Here is a 19026-nt window from a genome sequence, read left to right as displayed (position 1 = left end):
CCCTAGCTAGCATTCTTTTACAATAACAGACTAATAACCTTCAGCTTGTATTACGAGCACTAACACACTGAGCACTTTAGGAATTAATCCTTACTCACCAATCTGTGGCTTTCAGGGTGAGCATGTGTAGAGTTTCCAATTGGATATTTGAACTGTCTTCCGCATGTGTTAATATGCCCTCCTTCACACCTGTTGCACAAACCAGTTTAATATTACATTTAAAAACCTAATTTCAGTATTGATATATATATATATAATATACAGTATATGTAACATATATAATATAAAAAATATAATTTATGCAGAATTTGTTGGTAGCTTTCTTGATCTATGGAAATGCTGTTTATGTTGGGCGGTTAAAATATTTACCTACATATGTCAGTGTATGGGGTTTCATCATCCTGTACATATAGTTCAAGAAGACAATAAGCCTTAAATTGTTACAACTGCACTGTATAATGATAATAATTGTGTGGAGAATAATAATAGCCCAGATTTTGCTGTCAAAATAATGTTGAGGTTAATGGCTCTCGCCGTTATTTATGTGCAAATGCTACAGCAACTTCAGGCGAGGGGTAGATGCGCGGTTAAACTCAAATATCCAAAAGTTGCTGTCCCATTAGCTTTGCAAAAACGGCACCTCACTGTCTACCTCACCATTGAAATGCATTGAATGGCGTGAAGTTGCTGTATTTGCACGGTAGATACGAACTAAACTCGCCACAGAAAGCTAAGTCTTGTCCTTTCCAATCTAAGTACCCTTTTAACAACATGATAAGTGTTAATTACTGCCAGTCAACCTCTCTGGCACCGAAAATTAATTGTTTTAAGTGTGGAGTCTCATTCCTTCAGGTTTTAATTGTTGGAGATTTCAAAAATGTAAAATGTAGTTTTTTTTTAACTTTTACTTTTCTTTTCAGTCTTTTTTTCTCTCTCTTAATCCAATCTTTCTTTCCCTCTCTTTCTTTATTTCTCTTTCTTTACCTGATTTAACATTGAATTCACCCACTCTAACTTACTCTTCCTTCTCAGTCCTTGCGCTGTTTATTTCTCAATCCTTCAATCTGATTGGTTAAGGAGATACCCAGTTGCTTGCCCTGTTCACTCAGGTCCCAGATGCCCGGTTTCCCTCGCTGCGACACTATCAGCTCGCACTTTCAGCAACTTGTCACACAAAAAATTTAAAAACCTAAACGTGCAGGGGCAAATCTAACTAACAGCCGCTAGATGCCCTGCTACAGCAAATTATGGCCCAGTATTAATAATAAAACCTCAAATTTGAAATTATGAGCTGGTGTGGTCAATCTGTTCTAAAGCTGGGACAAAGGAAGGCCTGTTATTGAACTCGTTCCATAGACCATGTACAATTTGCACTATCATAGACTCGTACAATTTATTTATTTAATCTCTTAAACAAATGTTCTGTGAAATGTTTCCCGAACCACCAAAGGCAGTTGAGCAAAGCTCCATTCTATCAAATCTAACATTACTGCAATATTCAAACATGCCCAGTTACATTTCACAGATGGCATTTCCATGGTCCCAGTTCTGAGTAACGATATGTACAGAATGAGCAAATTATGGGGATTATAATAAGGAACTGTATTACAAGCGCATTAAATAGAATAAAGAGTGTTTCACATTAGGAATGATCTTATGGATCCAGTGATATCCATGAAACAGTGTCTGTTGTTCACAGAATCCACAACATTTTCTTCTCTTGGTACAATGATAACTAACTGAACAATGACAGTGTATAAGGGTAATTGTAGGAGTCTGTGCTGCTTGCAGAGACCCTTGCCCATCGGCAGCACGTATCTGAAATTCGGCAAGCACTGCCCACAGTTTTGCATTTTAATGGTCCCCACGAGAAGTGGGAACTCATAAGGTTACCCCTATATTGTCCGCCTGAGCTCCCTTCACTCCTTTCAGCCCAGCCGATATTGGCAGCTTGGTTTTATAATACAAAGAAGGAAGTTCAGAGGTTATGTGATGTGCATGATATTGGTATGATTCAGTAACTTGAAGGTTAGTCATAGAAATGTCTTCAGTGTCAATAGGTTAAATACTTGCACAAACTATTAAAATGCTTAAAGTGCAGCTAGTTCAATAGTTGAATGAAATTCTCCAGTGAGTTGCTGAGTCACACAGACCAGGAAGGGCCCATGTTTGATTCCAAGAGGGTCAAAGTAGAAAAGTCACTCGGTCCAGATGGGATGCATCCTAAGTTGCTGAGGGAAGTAAGGGTGGAAATAGCGGAGGTTCGAGTCACAATCTTTCAATCCTCCTTGGATATGGGAGTGGTGCTAGAGGACTGGAGGGCTGAAAATGTTACAACCCTGTTCAAAAAAGGGGAGAGGGATAAACCTGGTAACTACAGGCCACTCAGCCTAACGTCGGTGTGGGGAAACTTTTAGAGACGATAATCCGGGACAAAATTAATTGTCAGTTGGAAAAATATGGATTAATAAATGACAGCCAGCACGGATTTGTTAAAGGCAAATCATGTCTGACAAACTTGATTGAGTTCTTTGATGAAGTAACGGAGGGTTGATGAGGGTACCCCTCTCCCCTTTTTTGAACCAGGGTTGTAACATTTTCAACCCTCCAGTCCTCTGGCACCACACCCATATCCAAGGAGGATTGAAAGATTGTGTGCATGGACGTTCAAAAGGCGTTTGATAAAGTACCACAAAATAGGCCTGTTAGCAAAATGGAGGCCCATGGGATTAAATGGTACAATTTTAAAGGGGATACAGGAACAGGAACAGAGAGACCTGGGGGTTTATGTACACAAACCTTTGAAGGTGGCAGGACAAGTTGAGAAGGCTGTTAAAAAGGCATATGGGGTCCTTAGCTTTATAAACAGAGGCATAGAGTATAAAAGCAAGGAAGTTATGCTAAACCTTTATAAATCACTGGTTAGGCCTCAGCTGGTGTATTGTGTCCAATTTTGGGCACCACAATTTAGGAAGGATGTCAAGGCCTTGGAGAAGTTGCAGAGGAGATTTACTAGAATGGTACCAGGGATGAGGGACTTCAGTTATGTGGAGAGACTGGAGAAACTGGGATTATTCTCCTTAGAGCAGAGAAGATTAAGGGGAGATTTAATAGAGGTGTTCAAAATTATGAAGGGTTTTGATAGAGTAAATAGGGAGAGACGGTTTTCAGTGGCAGAAGGGTCAGTAACCAGAGGACACAGATTTAAAATAATTGGCAAAAGAACCAGAGGGGAGATGAGGAGAATTTTTTTTACGCAGCGAGTTGTGATCTGGAATGCACTGGCTGAAAGGGTGGTGGAAGCAGATTCGATAGTAACTTTCAAAAAGGAATTGGATAAATGCACGAAGGGGAAAAAATTGCAGGGCTATAGGGAAAGAGCAGGGGAATGGGACTAATTGGATAGCTCTTTCAAAGAGCCGGCACAGGCATGATGGGCCGAATGGCCTCCTTCTGTGTTGTATGATTCTATGATGATGCTGAATCAGCTGATTTTAGTTAGAAAGCAGTAGAAATGCTATAGCTGTCCTTTGTACTGCAGCATTAGGCTGGGGAAAATTGCCCAGGGTCATCACTCTTGATCACAATCCAGCAATCGCTTATGGAAGTGCATGTGTATGGATACCAAAAGAGGACATATCAGGCTTGGTTGTGAAGCTGAAAAATCTTTGGCCAAATAATCTGTCAACCCACACATAAATAATGGCCACTAGAAGTACCAGAGGGTGAGCGGTACCCATGGAGCCATACCTCATCAAGGACATAATGCCTTCTGGAGAGGAGGGAAAGGGAGTAAATTGGAAGGAAAAACAAGTATTGTCAGTAGAAACAAACCACATGGGAGAGGTGTAACTTCAGCAAGTAGCTCTTTTATTTTTCTCTCCTCTTGTTGCATTCCATGTGCAACTAGAAGGATAGGTTGGAGACCTACTTCCAAGTCTACCAGTGCCATATTATGGCTGTCCCAGGATAGCTCTCTCTCTCTCTGATCTTTCCGCTTTCCCAATGGAAACGCGCCTGATCTCCACTCAGTGGAGGTAATTTTCAACTTTGCCGCCTGGGCAATAACGTGGCAGAGTGCATCGCCCGCCCATTGTAGAACCCATCCAGTTTTCATTCCATTAAAATTATATAAAGGCCAGGCAATCCACTCAACCAGGTTACTGCCTGGGCGGTGAAATTGGAAAGTAACCCCAGTGTCACCCTATGGTGTAATAAATGACACTTTCTGCAATGCCATTATTCATTTGTGAGTTTAGTTATTTGACTGTGGGAGGGTCCAGTCCTATCCTCAACGTGCACAGTTCTGGTCTCCATATTATAAAAAGGATATAGAAGGTGCAAGAAAGATTCACAAGGATGCTACCAGAACTGAGAGGTTATAACTACAGTATCAGGAAAGGCTGAACAGGCTGGGGCTCTTTTCTCTAGAAAAGAGAAGGCTGAGGGGGTGACTTATTGAGGTCTTTAAGATTATGAAAGGGTTTGATAGGGTAAATGTAGAGAAGATGTTTCCACTTGTGGGAGAGACCAAAACTAGGGACCATAAATATAAGATAGTCACCAATAAATCCAACAGGGATATCAGAGAGTTCCCCACAGAGGGAGTCTGACAAGAGGTTTCATCTTTGTGAATGGGTTGACTGGGGATTTGACAACTTTTCCTTCTTTCTGGTGATGAAGCACTGATCCTCACTCGAAGGTGTTCCATCTTATGGCTTTAGCTGGGAGCTGAGATTACTATTCTCAGATAGTGAAACTGGGGTGTGCGATAGTGGATTCCTTTAATATGCTGTATATTGGCCAAAAAAGAATTGGATTGATGAAGAACACTGGGTTTTTTCTAGAATACAGGAAGGAAACAAAATTCATTCCACTGGCAAGTACTTTGTCAGTTGACCAGCATCTTCCCTTTGGGAGTATGTTCAAATTAAAAATAACTTGAGGTGAAAAAATATAAGAATATTTCTTTAGGTTTGGGTCACCAAACACTCCTTAGTCCTTTCAGTTACATCTTATTCAAGGTTATTCAAGGTCATTTCATGTGCCGCTAAAAGAACATAAGTGGTTCCTTTATCCATATGTTCCAGGGAGTAGATGAGCCAAAGCTGTGTGTGCGGGGGTGGGGGGCGCAGTGAGGTGCACTCAGGAATAAAATGCCACATTTGACCTATTTCACAAAGAAGCCTTTTTTGCGGGGCTCAAAGCTAAACAGATACTGCAAGCTAGAACAAATGTGCTTTTGAAATTTTACCTTCAAAGCTGCAAATGTTCTAAAAAATCAAGCCCCATGAACATGCACAAACACACATATACATGCACATTGAAGTATACACATAGATACACACATGCAGGTCAACAATACAGTACATACATGTTGTACTTCCACATGAAATCACAGTCAGTGCACCAGCAACACCTGACAAGTGATGGTCCCTCTTCGATGCTCCTGTTGGCATTCCTCCTTTTCCCACTGTCAACAGGAACCTTTCAGAACTGAGATATTAATGTATGCAGGATATCAGTGGGTTAGTCTGGAATCCAGATATCGAGAAGCAGCAGAATACCCATCTAATGGAACAAAAATCTAAAATTTGGAAAATTTACAAACAAATCAGATCAAAAAAGATAACAGAGATATTTCCTATACTTGAAAAGGAAAAGTAGCAGTAAAGTGCTTCCATTCTTCTTGTACTGGGAGGTTCAGATTGAATCCTGTTACATTTCTTCTTTCCTCCCGTCCCTGCATTTGTGGTAATGTGTGACTCCAGTGTGCTTCAGAACGGGGCTAAACTCTTGCTTGATTTTGTTTGAGCAAAGCTGGGCACTTTGAGGGTGAATCCTTCTCGTTCTTCCTTCTTGTCTATGTTCTCCTCTCTCTGTGTTTATATTAACTAGTAGCTTCAGTATTTGGATTCTCCATCATTGATTTTAACCATAGCAGCAAATGCAATGAAAAATGTAGAATTTTGATTTCCTTTTCAGAATTTTGTTAATTTTGTTTGTTATCCCACACCTTCCAGGTTAAAATGGCAAGAATCAATCTACAAAACTGGATGCCAGGGGTAGTCCTCTTGTCTTTGTCTTCCAGTCCCATAGGGAATTATTTTTTCCTGAATGGCTGTTTACTTATGGTCAATGATGTTTAAAAAAAATTTTTTTTTTAATTTGCAATAGGGGAAGAGCTTGAAAATCTGTTCAGCAAAAGCATTTAAATGAAAGTTGTGAGTAAAGAATTAGAAGCATATCATTTAGGCTTTTTTGAAAGCTGAATGTATCCCCCTCCGCCATTTGCCCGCTCCCCTCATCTCCTCTGGATGCTGAGTCGTGCTAGGACACAGTTCCATTGACACATGGTGTCCTGTGACATCTTGCCCCAGTGGCCATTCTTCTTGTGTGACTGTAGACTGGATAGTGATAGGCTGTTAGATTGTAGAGGGCATCCCTGCTCATTATGATCCTTGGTCACCTGACACCTACACACATTCAGTTCCCAGCAAGATTCACTGGATAGTGATTAGGATCAGAACCCTGGATGATTTGTTACTCTTCTTGGCCCACTGGTGCTGAAGCCAATTTTTGTGCCCAACTACTGCTTTGGCTGAGGTCAGATAATATGGGACCTCTGGCCTGTATGGTTTAGAACCAGACCATGCAGCGCATTGCCCTCATTTTTTGAATAAACTGCTGAGGGTAGATTTTGACTTTATGCGATAATATAAAATGACTTCAATGGAAATAAAAATCGGTGGAGATGTAAAATGGGCTGCCTATTCGCTATCACCCATTTTACACTATCGCGCAACATCAAAATCTACTCCCTTGTGTTACTGTAGATTCTGCTAGAAGCAGCCCTGCATCATCCTGATTGGGGTGAAATTTCTCTTTAAGCATGGCTCATTCTGTGTCTTGATATGTTTTGACGTGGCTGTGTTGAACTATGATTAGAATCAGATGATGTCCAGTCTCCTGAAGTGGCTGAAGTCAGTGGAGAGGCCTTGGAGTCAGTGACGGAAGAGGTCGAAGTCCCTGCTGCTGACAGTGTCGAGCAACCTGAAAGTCCTTCAACAGTTGTAGAACCCAACGACAGTCCATTGGAGGAAACGGCTGTGACATTGACTGCAGCACAAAAGGAATAACTACGACCTGATCAAATCAAAGGTTAATCAATCCCTCCCGAAAATAATTATATACTTTAGTTGAAGTATATAATCATCCTGGGTGATTTCAACCTCCATTTCAACTCACCTTGCCCTCGCTCCTCTGAGTTCACTACCCCCCTGTCCTCCACCTTTTGTTCCATATAAACTCTCCTATCCATGGCTACCCCCTCGACCTTGCCATCTCATATGGCCTATCTATTCCCATCGTCTCAAACACAACACGGTCATCTCTGATCACTTCCTTGTATCCCTCACCATTCACATCCCCCTTCTAACCGCACTTCCTTCTGCATTCTCCCTTGCAAAAACCCTTCCCCAAGTCACTCACAACTTCACTTTCAAACTCCCAACTGTCTAGCATTTGGCCCTCCATTCGCCATGATACTTCTGCAACTATAAATCTGTTCAATCACACCCTCACCTCAGCCTTTGATGCCCTTGTCCCCAGCAAAACCCTTATTCTCTCCAACCCTGGTCATTCCCCCTGGTACAACCCCCATCTTCACTCCCTTAAGTCCTAGGGGCGCAGATTTCAACGTATATGACACCACAACTGGTTTAGCCATCCATCACCTTCCTCTCCTCTGCCAAAATTGCTCACTACTCCAGGATCATCCTGGAATTCAAAGGTAACACCCAGCTTCTCTTCACCACAAACCATCTCCTTAAAATCTTCTCCCCTGCCCTTTCCACCCTCACCTCCAACAGCAAGTGTGAGAGACTCATGGACTTCTTTGTCACTAAGATTGAGACCATCCATTCAGCTGCCTGTACCACATCCCTCCCTTCCCTTAGCCCACCAAGCCAAGTTCCCCCTCCCCCGCCCTATCCCTGAACTCACATCTTTCTCTACTTTCTCTCCTATCTTGTATCAAGCCTTCGCTGAGCTCATCTTGTCCATGAGACCTGCCACCTGCTCTCTCGACCCTATTCCTACTAAACTGCTGACCACCCGACTTCCCTTCCTGGCCCCCATGCTGGCCATTCCCATTGCCCTACCATTAGTGGCCATTCCCTCAGCCATCTAGACCATAAGCTTTGGAATTCCCTTCCTAAACCTCTCTGCCTCCACCTCCTTCTTTAAGACCTCCTTAAAATGTACCTCTTTGATGAAGCTTCTTCTCACCTGTCCTAATATCTTCTTTTTTGCCTTGGTGTCAATTTTTGTCTTATTACATTCCTGTGAAGTGCTGTTGGACGTTTCCCTATGTTAAAGATGCTATATAAATGCAAGTTGTTTTTGTTCTATATTGTAGCTTGCAACTACTGTTGAGCAAAAGGAATTCCCCTGACAATTATGAGAATGTGGTAGGTAGAGTATCAGCTCAGGCTGAGGAGGGATATTCTGAGTACTTTAGCTATCTACTAAAGAATCTGAAATGTACTTAAGGTCACCAGAAAGTCTAGCGTGACCATATTGCAAGAACACAACAGCACCAGAAAGGCCAGATAATGTTTATTCTAGTTTTAGTGAGACAAAATAAATATCAGGCTCACTGGGAGGTCCCCATTCCACGATGAACAAACATAATGATGTGAACTAAAAACAGAAAATGCGGGAAATACTCAGCATCTGTGGAGAGAGAAACAGAGTTAACGTTTCAGGTCGATGACCTTTTGTCAGAACTAGAAAAGTTAGAGATGTAACTGATTTTAAGCAAGTACAGGGGCAGGGAAAGGGGGGAGGGGAGGAAAGAACAAAAGGGAACGTCTGTGATAGGGTGGAAGGCAGGAGAGATTAAATGACAAAAGGGATAATGGTGCAAGACAAAAGGAGATGGTAATGGGACAAGTAAAGAAACAAAAGATGGGTCTAGAGAAGGTGTAAATAGAAATAGCAGAATCATCACCAACAGCTGCCATCCGAACAAATAGGGGTCGAGGTTATGATCTGAAATAGTTGAAATCAATGTTGAGTCCAGAAGGCTGTAAAGGGCCTAATCGAAAGATGAGGTGCTGTTTCTCAAGCTTAAGTTAAGCTTCACTGGAACAGTGTAGGAGGTGGAACCTCTGCCCCCATTTTTTGGGATGGCAGCTGTTGGTGATGATTCTGAAATTCCCATCACAGACCTTCCCTTTTGTTCTTTCCTCCCTTACCCCTTTTCGCTGTCTCTGTACTTGCTTAAAGCCTGTTATATCTCTAACTTTTTCTAGTTCTGACGAAAGGTCTTCGACCTGAAACATTAACTGTTTCTCTCTCCACTGATGCTGCCTGACCTGCTGAGTAATTCCAGCATTTTCTGCTTTTGTTTCAGATTTTCAGCATCCGCAGTATTTTGCTTCTGTATTAATGATGTGAACTACCTGGTTAAGATGTACCTCAATGATGTAAGCATCAGATTTACCACATTAATACCTTACCTTGACTGCCTCATATGTCCTGTCTGTCCAGCAGGAGGGTGAGGAGGTTTTAATTCCCAAAATGGATGTCTATATGGTTCTGCTTAGATTAAGGAAATTAAATGACCTTCCAGAAGCTGATGCATAATCCCTGCCTCACAGAGAAGATCCGTGGAAAGGAAGGGATCTCCAAATATTAATGCTACAGTATTTCACAAACTCTATTTCTGAACATTTAACTCACATCTGTGAAAACTAAGGATTTTCATCTCCCATGTGGCCTCTATGACACAATCATGGGTAGAACAAGTCATAAATAGCAAACACATCCAGAGATATGCGAGTTGCTGCAAAGGGAATATGTAATGGATTTAATAGTTGGATGAGGCAGTCTTAAAAGCAATCTATACAAAACATAACAGGATTGATTACCCAAACATCTTTAACTATAAACCTTTTACTTGATCACATATATTTTGCAGCAAGGGACATATAGCCAGAGCGGAGGAGGAGAAGGATTTTGCTAGGGTGTTCCGCAATAACCTGCTCTCCAATGTTCACAAAAAAAAACCCTGTTCCAAATCAGTGAGGATTGCTCCAGCAATGCCATCATGGGGAAACTCATGAAGTGTGGCTGCTGTGTGGTTTTCATAGGAACTACTTAATAACAGGAAATAATTCCACCAGTTGACATAAACACCATTACCGTTGCACCTGCATTATTACATAGAGAGAGGCAGAGTTCCAAAACCTTTGCAATCAACGGCCAATATGGATAACCAGGGTTGTAGTACAATTGATAATTCAAATAATCAGTCACAGTATCAGGGCAATTTCCATGAAAAAGTTCTTAGTAGCCCAGGTTACAAGGAAAATCAGAATGATTGGAATACTATTTTGGGGATACTTGGAGCTGGGAATAAGAATTTTAATTCAGGAGGTATAGATGTTACAGTCCATAGAAATTCAACTAAGCAAGCCAGTAGTGCCAAAATATAAATTCTTATCAAGAGAAGAGGCAAAAACTAGAACCAACTACAAGATAACCAGGCTGCAATGAGAAAAATGGAAAGAGGAAGGATGTTACATTATAACAAGTCCTAAGTCGTTCGCTGGTTCGTTCTCTGATTGGTGGAATGTGACAAGTGGTGTTCCCCAGGGACCTGTACTGGGGCCTCATCTTTTCACCACATCATATTAATGATTTGGATGAAAGAATAGAGAGTTGTATATCTAATTCTGCAAATTTCACTAAGTTAGGAGGCATAGTGATTTGTGTGAATGGGAGGAGGATGTTACAAAAGGACATAGACAGATTAAGTGAGTGGGTAAAACTATGGCAGATGGAGTTCCACGTGGGGAATTGTGAGGTTATCCACTGATCTGAGAAAGACAAATCAGGATATTTTCTGAATGGTGACAGACTAGGAGCTGTGGAGGAGCAAAGGGAGTGCTCAGGTACAAAAAGTAATCAAAAAGGCAAGTGGAATGTTGGCCTTTAGCTCAAGAGGATCCCAATTCAAAAGTGAGGATCTGATGCTTCAGCTGTACAGAGCCTTGGTCAGACCCCATCTGGAGCACTGTGTTTAGTTTTGGGCACCAAACCTCAGGAAAGGTATATTGGCCTTGGAAGGGGTACAGCGCAGATTGACCAGAATGATACCAGGGCTTAAAGGGTTAAATTATGAGGACAGGTTATATAAATGTGGCTTATAATTCCATGAGTTTAGAAGGTTGAGGGATGATTTAAAATATCTCAATTCAATGATTGAGTGATTCAATAGGGTGGACAGAGAAACGATTGTACAAGTTGCTGACACATCTGACAGCAATTCCCTGCAAACCCGCAAATCTATGCGACTAAAAAATGCAGTCGCACAAAAAGAAAACTGGGAATATCATCATATAAAACTTAAGCATGCATTCTAATCAAAAACTATACAATGCACCAATCTAAGTCTTTAAAATGATAAAGGGTAGATACAAATAAACTACTTCCTCTGGTGGGGGAATCTCGAACATGCGGGCATAATCTTAAAATTAAAGCTAGGTCATTTATAAGTGAAATCAGGAAGCATTTTTTCACACAAAAAGTAATGGAAATCTGGAACTTGGGCTCCCCAAAAAGCTATAGATAATAATAATAATCAACTTTATTGTCATTGTTAGTGCACAAGTGCAGTACAACGAAATGTAGGCTTGCGGCTCCCGAGAGTGTACATTTAGATTAAGACATTTAAACATTCAACATACATTTGGCTTGTAATACATTAACATAAACATAACCATAATAAAGTACATTGGCAGATGTGCAGGCTTTAGAGTTTATTTGTGGAGTTCAGTAGGATGACAGCCCTGGGAAAGAAGCTGTTCCTAAATCTGGTCGTACGGGTGCGAATGCATCTGTAGCATCTCCCAGATGGCAGGAGGGCGAACAGACTGTGGCTGGGGTGGGTAGGGTCTTTGATGATGGTCCGTGACCTCCGTAAACAGCGTTTCTGGTATATGTGCTCTATGGTCGGTAGCCGGGTGCCGGTAATGCGTTGGGCAGTTTTGACTACCCGCTGCAGGGCTTTCCGGTCATAGTAGCTACAGCTGCCATACCATACTGTGATACAGTTCGTCAGGATGCTCTCTATTGTGCAGCGGTAAAAGTTAGAGAGGATCAGGGGTGACAGGTTACATCCCTTCAGCCTCCTTAGGAAATATAGACGCTGCTGGGCCTTCTTCACCAGAGAGGAGGTATTGAGGGACCAGGAGAGGTCTTCCGTGATGTGGACTCTGAGGAACTTAAAGCTGTCCACCCTTTCCACCACATGGATGGGGGTGTGACTTCCGCCTTTAGACTTCCTGAAGTCCACAATGATTTCTTTGGTTTTCTTGATGTTAAGGGCCAGGTTGTTATCGGCGCACCACTTCACGAGATGCTGGACCTCCTCCCTGTAGGCTGACTCATCGTTGTTGGTGATCTGGCCTACTACCGTGGTATCATCCGCAAACTTGATGATGGTGTTGGAACCATGAACAGCCACACAGTCGTGGGTGAAGAGGGAGTAGAGGAGGGGGCTCAGCACACATCCTTGTGGGGCCCCCGTGTTCAGGGTCAGCGGGGGGAGGTGTGGTTACCTAATTTGACAGACTGGGGTCTGTTAGGAAGTCCAGGGTCCAGTTGCAGAGGGAAGTGTTCAGGCCAAGAGTGTGGAGTTTGGTGGCCAGCTTGTTGGGGACGATAGTGTTGAATGCTGAGCTGTAGTCTATGAACAGCATTCTGATGTAGGTCTCTTTACCATCTAAGTGATTCAGTGCAGAGTGTAGAGCAGTTGTGATTGCATCCTCCGTTGATCTGTTTGCACGATAGGCAAACTGGTGTTGGTCAAGAGAGGCGGGAACACTGGCTTTGATGTGAGCCAGGACCAGTCTCTCGAAGCACTTCATTATGATGGGTGTGAGTGCGACAGGTCGATAGTCGTTCAGGCACGTCACAGCCGTTTGTTTTGGCACAGGAATAATGGTAGCGGTCTTGAAGCATGTAGGGACTACTGCCTGGGCCAATGACAGATTGAAGATGGCAGTGAAGACATCAGCCAGCTGATCAGCACATTCCTTGAGTACCCGTCCAGGGATGCTATCCGGTCCAGCAGCCTTTCGTGTGTTCACTCCACGTAGAACACCCCTTACATCGGAGGTCGACAGAGTGAGCACCTGGTCTTCCGGGGGTGGCAAGGCTTTGGTAGCCGGCTCCCTGTTGTCCCTGTCGAAGCGAGCGTAGAAGTTGTTAAGCTCCTCCGGAAGGGAGGCATCGCTAACCGGGGGGGCTGGTGTTTTTGCTCTTGTAGTCAGTGATGGACTGGATGCCTTGCCACATGCGCCGGGGGTCCGAGTTGTTGTGGAAATGGTCCTCTATCCGCAGTGTCTGTTTCCTTTTGGCAGTCCTGATACTCTTTTTTAGGTTGGTCCTAGCTGCACTGTAAGCCGCCGCGTCACCAGATTTAAATGCTGCGTCGCGTGCTTTCAACAGTGAGCGGACCTCTCCGTTCATCCAGGGTTTCTGGTTGGGGTATGTCCTGATATTTTTATGAGTCGTGACGACCTCGACGCAACTGTTAATGTAGAATAGCACTGTGGATGCGTATTCCTCGATGTCATTATGGGCAAACATGCCCCAATCAGTGCGTTCGAAGCAATCCTGAAGCTCCGAGACTGCCCCCTCTGGCCATACTTTCACTGATCTCACTGATGTTCTCACTCTTTTGATGAGCGGTTTGTATGCCGGGGCTAGAAACAGGGAGAGGTGGTCAGACTTCCCAAGGTGGGGGCAGGGAATGGCCTTATAAGCGTCTACAATGCTCGTGTAGACTTGATCCAATGTGTTCTTCCCTCTTGTGGGGCAGGAAACATTCTGGTGGAATACTGGGTCAATTGAAATTTTCAAGACAGATCAATAGATTTTTGTTAGGTAAGGGTATCAAGGGATATAGCCACAAAAGCAGATAAATGGAGTTGATCAGCCTTGATCTAATTGAATGGCGGAAGAGGCTTGAGGGGCTGAATGGCCTGCTCCTGTGCCTATGTTTCTATATGAGTGGACAACGAAGGTCACAGCAGGCAATGGCACCTCCCCAAAGTACACAAAATTCAAACACGAATGCATCACTAAGCACAGGCAACCCTACCCAGACAGGTAGGTGTGCTGACCTACTGATGAATTATATGCCCAAGTGACCAGTTCTTCTGTAGAATTGATCCAGATGCTCTCTTAACAGTTGAAGATTTGAGCTTAAGTGAGGACAGGTATCCAGGTCCAACTGCTTTCAACAGATGAGAATATTAATAAGGCTTCTGAATAATTGACATTTGGTGAATATGTTATGAATGAAAAGTGAAGGAAGATGAGAAATGATCACACGGATGTAAGCAGACAATATTGAGGAATTCACATCATGAAGAGCAGTGAGATTCCATGTGAGGGTAAAAATTCAGAGTTATGGACTGTGAAGGCTTGATAGACTCAGGAGCAGAAGTAACATTAATAATAAATGCATAGATTCTTTGATTAGTAGTCTTATCCTTTTATACAGAGTGATCAAGAGCCAAAGATCAGGACAGAAGACTAAGGAACTTTACCAACTAAATTGGAGGACTGTGCTGAGAATGAAGTCCTTACCCATGCTGGATTATTTATCACCCATGATAGACGACTTGGAATAATTCACTCTCAGAAGAATCAACTGAACTTCCAATAGCAAAGATCAGGTTATACTGCATCCAGTAGCTGTGATATTTTACTTGAAAGAGTTGGAGTCGCAAATAATCAGAGGAACAGTGAACAAACCCCTTCAGGATGAGAGTAGCAACACGCAACCTGCTGAGAACAGAGACCTCGAGCAAAACTTACCCAAACTAAGAAGATTGAGATGCTACAATTCAAAGTTAACAGTCGCAGTTGAAAGTGGATGCTGTTATGGGCTGAAATAAAGGATTAATTCTTTCAATTGAGGCTAAATCATCGCTTAAGATGGTACTTAGAACAGGAATGAAAAAGCAATAAATCCAAGTAGAGGGTTTTCTTTCTCTAGTCTTATGCCAATAGCATTATGTATTATTAAATCCTTCAGACCGAACTATCAGTAGCAGTCTGCCATTCCACAAATACTCCCACTGAAAGTGCAGATGTAAGGAGGTTTATATAGGAAGAATAAACTTGGTAATTACAATTTCTAAAGCTGCTTTAGTTCAGCTTCTTGGAGCTTCTGTGAGGCAGCTATTGGCACCTACACTACTAAATCTAGCTCCGTGATCCTGGTGTTAAATCAGTTTTTGTCTACCAGTTATCTGCCAGGATAAGGGACCTGGATCTAACGGCGTAAATGAAAGCAACTGAGCCAATTCATGGTTCTTAGAATCTAAACTAAAATAGCGGCAGTGTAAAACTGGCTTAATACTGGAAGCCGAACAATGCTACCTTGCAATGTAGACTATAAAAGTTAACTTTGCCAATTAAATATTGGCATCTTTGAAATTGATGACTACTATAAGTTGAACCCAGCTGATATACCGTAATCCTCATACTGAGTTATGTTATATTGAAAGGAACGTCTAGGCGAAATACTTGTCATTCTGTTTAGAGGAAAATCATTAACTTTGAGTTTATGTAACAGTTTTTTCGCTGGGAAACACGGGGGTGGGTGATGTTAACTTTAATTGCCTGGCAGAAACCAGGTGGGTTGGCAGTTAAAATGCCCTGGAAACTTACCTGCCGGAAAGGCACCCGGATCCCACACCTTTCCGATTTCAACGGACGCTTCTGGACAGGCAGTTAAGTCACCTGCCCAAAGCCAATGGGGTCCTAATTCACATATGCTAATTGGGGCCCAATGACATCATCAGGCCCCGACAGCGATTTTAACTTAAGCCCAAGTGGGAAAGCAGCCGTGGCTTTACTGCCAGGTGAAGACAAGCGTGAAAGGGATTGGGAAGCAGAATAGGCCCTTCAGCTAAGTTTATTTCCTTTTCTTTCCTTTATGGGGCCACTAGGCTATTTTTCTCTTCTGTTCAACCTAGAGATATTCTTCAATGTTACATTCTATCCACTACCAAGACCGCTTACTTCCACCTCTGCCTCGAAATCCCCCTGCTACTGTGAGATCCCCCCCCCTCGCCCCCAGAAGCCTCTTCTCCACATGTACTTGAGTGTTAACATAAGAAATAGGAGCAGGAATAGGCCACTTGGCCCCTCGAGCCTGCTCTGCCATTCAATAAGATCATGGCTGATCTTGGACTCAAAGCCATTTCCCCGCCCACTCCCCATAACCCTTCACTCTCTTGCAAAAATCTGTTTATCTCCACCTTAAATGTATTTAATGGCCCAGCCTCCACAGCTCTCTGGGGCAGAGAATTCCACAGATTTACAACCCTCTGAGAGAAGAAATTCCTCCTCATCTCAGTTCTAAAAGGGCGACCCTTTATTCTAAAGCTGTGCCCCCGCATTCTAGATTCCCCCACGAGGGGAAACATCCTCTCTGCATCTACATTGTCGAGCCCCCTCAGTATCTTATATGTTTCAATAAGATCACCTCTCATTCTTCTAAACTCCAATGAGTATAGGCCCAGCCTGCTCAACCTTTCCTCATAAGTCAACTCCCTCATCTCTGGAATTAACCTAGTGAATCGTCTCTGAACTGCCTCCAATGCAAGTATATCCTTCCTTAAATAAGGAGACCAAAACTGTATGCAGTACTCGAGGTGTGGTCTCACCAGTACCCTGTACAGTTGTAGCAGGACTTCCCTGCTTTTATACTCCAACCCCTTTGAAATTTGCCTTTTTGATTACTTGCAGTACCTGCATGCTAACTTTTTGTGTTTCATGCACAAGGACCCCCAGGTCCCTCTGAACTGCAGCATTTTGTGATCTCTCCATTTAAATAATAATTTGCTTTTTTATTTTTCCTGCCAAAGTGTATAACCTTGCACTTTCCCACATATACTCCATCTGCCAAATGTTTGCCCACTCACCTAGCCTGTCTATATCCCATTGCAGGTTCTTTGAGTCCTCTGCACAACTTGCTTTCCCACCCATCTGTGTATCATCTGCAAACTTGGCTACATTACACTCTGTCCCTTCATCCAAGTCATTAATGTAGATTGTAAATAGCTGAGGCCCGAGCACCGATCCCTGTGGCACCCCACTAGTTACCTTTTGCCAACTGGAAAATGACCCATTTACCCCGACTCTCTGCTTTCTGTTAGTTAGCCAATTCTCTATCCATGCTAATGTATTACCCCCAATTCCATGAGCTCTTATCTTATGCAGTAACCTTTTATGTGGCACCTTATCGAATGCCTTCTGGAAATCCAAATACACCACATCCACTGGTTCACCTTTGTCCAACCTGTTCGTTACCTCCTCAAAGAACTCCAGCAAGTTTGTTAAATATGATTTCCTTTTCATAAAACCATGCTGACTCTGCTTGACTGCATTATGATTTTCCAAATGCCCTGCTACTGCTTCCTTAATGAAGGACTCCAGCATTTTCCCAACGACAGATGCTAGGCTAACTGGTCTATAGTTTCCTGCTTTCTGTCTCCCTTCTTTCTTAAATAGGGGTGTTACATTTGCGGTTTTCCAATCCGCTGGGACTCTCCAGAGTCCAGGGAATTTTGGTATATTGCAACCAATGCATCCACTATCTCTGCAGCCACTTCTTTTAAGACCCTGGGATGCAGGCCATCTGGTCCAGGGGACTTGTCATCTTTTAGTCCCATTATTTTACCAAGTACTATTTCCTTAGTGATAGTGATTGTCTTTAGTTCCCCCTCCCTGTGGCCCCTTGATTATCCATTATTGGGATGTTGTTAGTGTCTTCTACTGTGAAGACAGATACAAAATATTTGTTCAGAGTCCCTGCCATTTCCCCGTTCCCCATTATTAATTCCCCAGTCTCATCCTCTAAAGGGACCAACGTTTACTTTAGCTACTCTCTTCCTTTTTATATACCTGTAGAAGCTCTTACTATCTGTTTTAATGTTTCTTGCCAGTTTACTCTCATAATTGATCTCTATTATTTTTTTCGTCATCCTTTGCTGGTTTTTAAAAATTTCCTAATCCTCTGGTCTCCCACCAATCTTGGCAACACTGTATGCCTTCATTTTCAATTTGATACCATCCTTTACTTCCTTAGTTAGCCACGGATGGTGCTCCCTTCTCTTAAAATCTTTCTTTCTCACTGGAATATATTTTTGTTGAGAGTTATGAAATATCTCCTTAAATGTCCGCCACTGCATTTCAACTGTCTTACCCTTTAATTTATTTTTCCAGTCCATTTTAGCCAGTTCAGCCCTCATGCCATTGTACAGGTAGACTACCCTTTATCCGAACTTCCGAAAACCGAAACCCTCTAAAAACCGAAAGTTTTTTCGTTCAGCGTAAGTCCAGCGTAAGTCGTGCGCACGACCCCCCGCGGACCCCCGCCGGCCCCGACCCCCGCGGACCCCCCCCCCGCGGACCCCCGCCGGCCCGGACCCCCCCGCGGACCCCCGCCTGCCCCGACCCCCCCGCGGACCCCCGCCGGCCCCGACCCCCGCCGACCCCCCCGCGGACACCCGACCCCCGCCGACTTACGCTGAGCGTCAGCGTAAGTCGTGCGCACGACCCCCCGCCGACCCCCCTGCTGGCCCCGACCCCCCCCCGCCGACCCCGACCGTAAGTCGGCGGGGGTCGGGGTCGGCAGGGGTCCGCGGGGGGGTCGGCGCCGGCGGGGGTCCGCGGGGGGGTCGGGGCCGATGGGGGTCGGGGCCGGCGGGGGTCCGCAGGGGGGTCGGCGGGAGGTCGTGCACACGACCCCCCGCCGACCCCCCCGCGGACCCCCGCCGACCCACTTTCCGAAATCCGAAATTCTCCGAAAACCGAAACACGGCTGGTCCCGAGGTTTTCGGATAAAGGATAGTCTACCTGTAATTGCCTTTGTTTAAGATCAGGACACTGGTTTGAGATACAACTTTCTCACCCTCCAACTGAATTTGAAAT

At 43.7% G+C, this 19026-nt stretch overlaps 1 protein-coding gene across 1 annotated transcript in view; it reads left to right on the top strand.

Moving 5' to 3' along the window:
- The window catches only part of mgarpa (mitochondria localized glutamic acid rich protein a), a 71162-nt gene extending 52960 nt beyond the window's left edge, over positions 1-18202 (top strand). The window contains exons 5-6 of the mRNA XM_086008545.1: positions 6949-7161; positions 14582-18202. Coding sequence (XP_085864671.1) covers positions 6949-7139 — 191 coding nt within the window. The 3' untranslated portion in view covers positions 7140-7161; positions 14582-18202. The remainder of the gene's footprint in view (positions 1-6948; positions 7162-14581) is intronic.
- The last annotated feature ends 824 nt before the right edge of the window (positions 18203-19026 follow it).

This window comes from Somniosus microcephalus, chromosome 2, assembly GCF_052327205.1.
Source record: "Somniosus microcephalus isolate GS21.2 chromosome 2, FLI_Smic_1.0, whole genome shotgun sequence".
In the NCBI taxonomy this organism is placed as follows: domain Eukaryota; kingdom Metazoa; phylum Chordata; class Chondrichthyes; order Squaliformes; family Somniosidae; genus Somniosus; species Somniosus microcephalus.
Note: the sequence above shows the minus strand (reverse complement) of the source record. Positions and strands in the feature narration are given on the sequence as shown.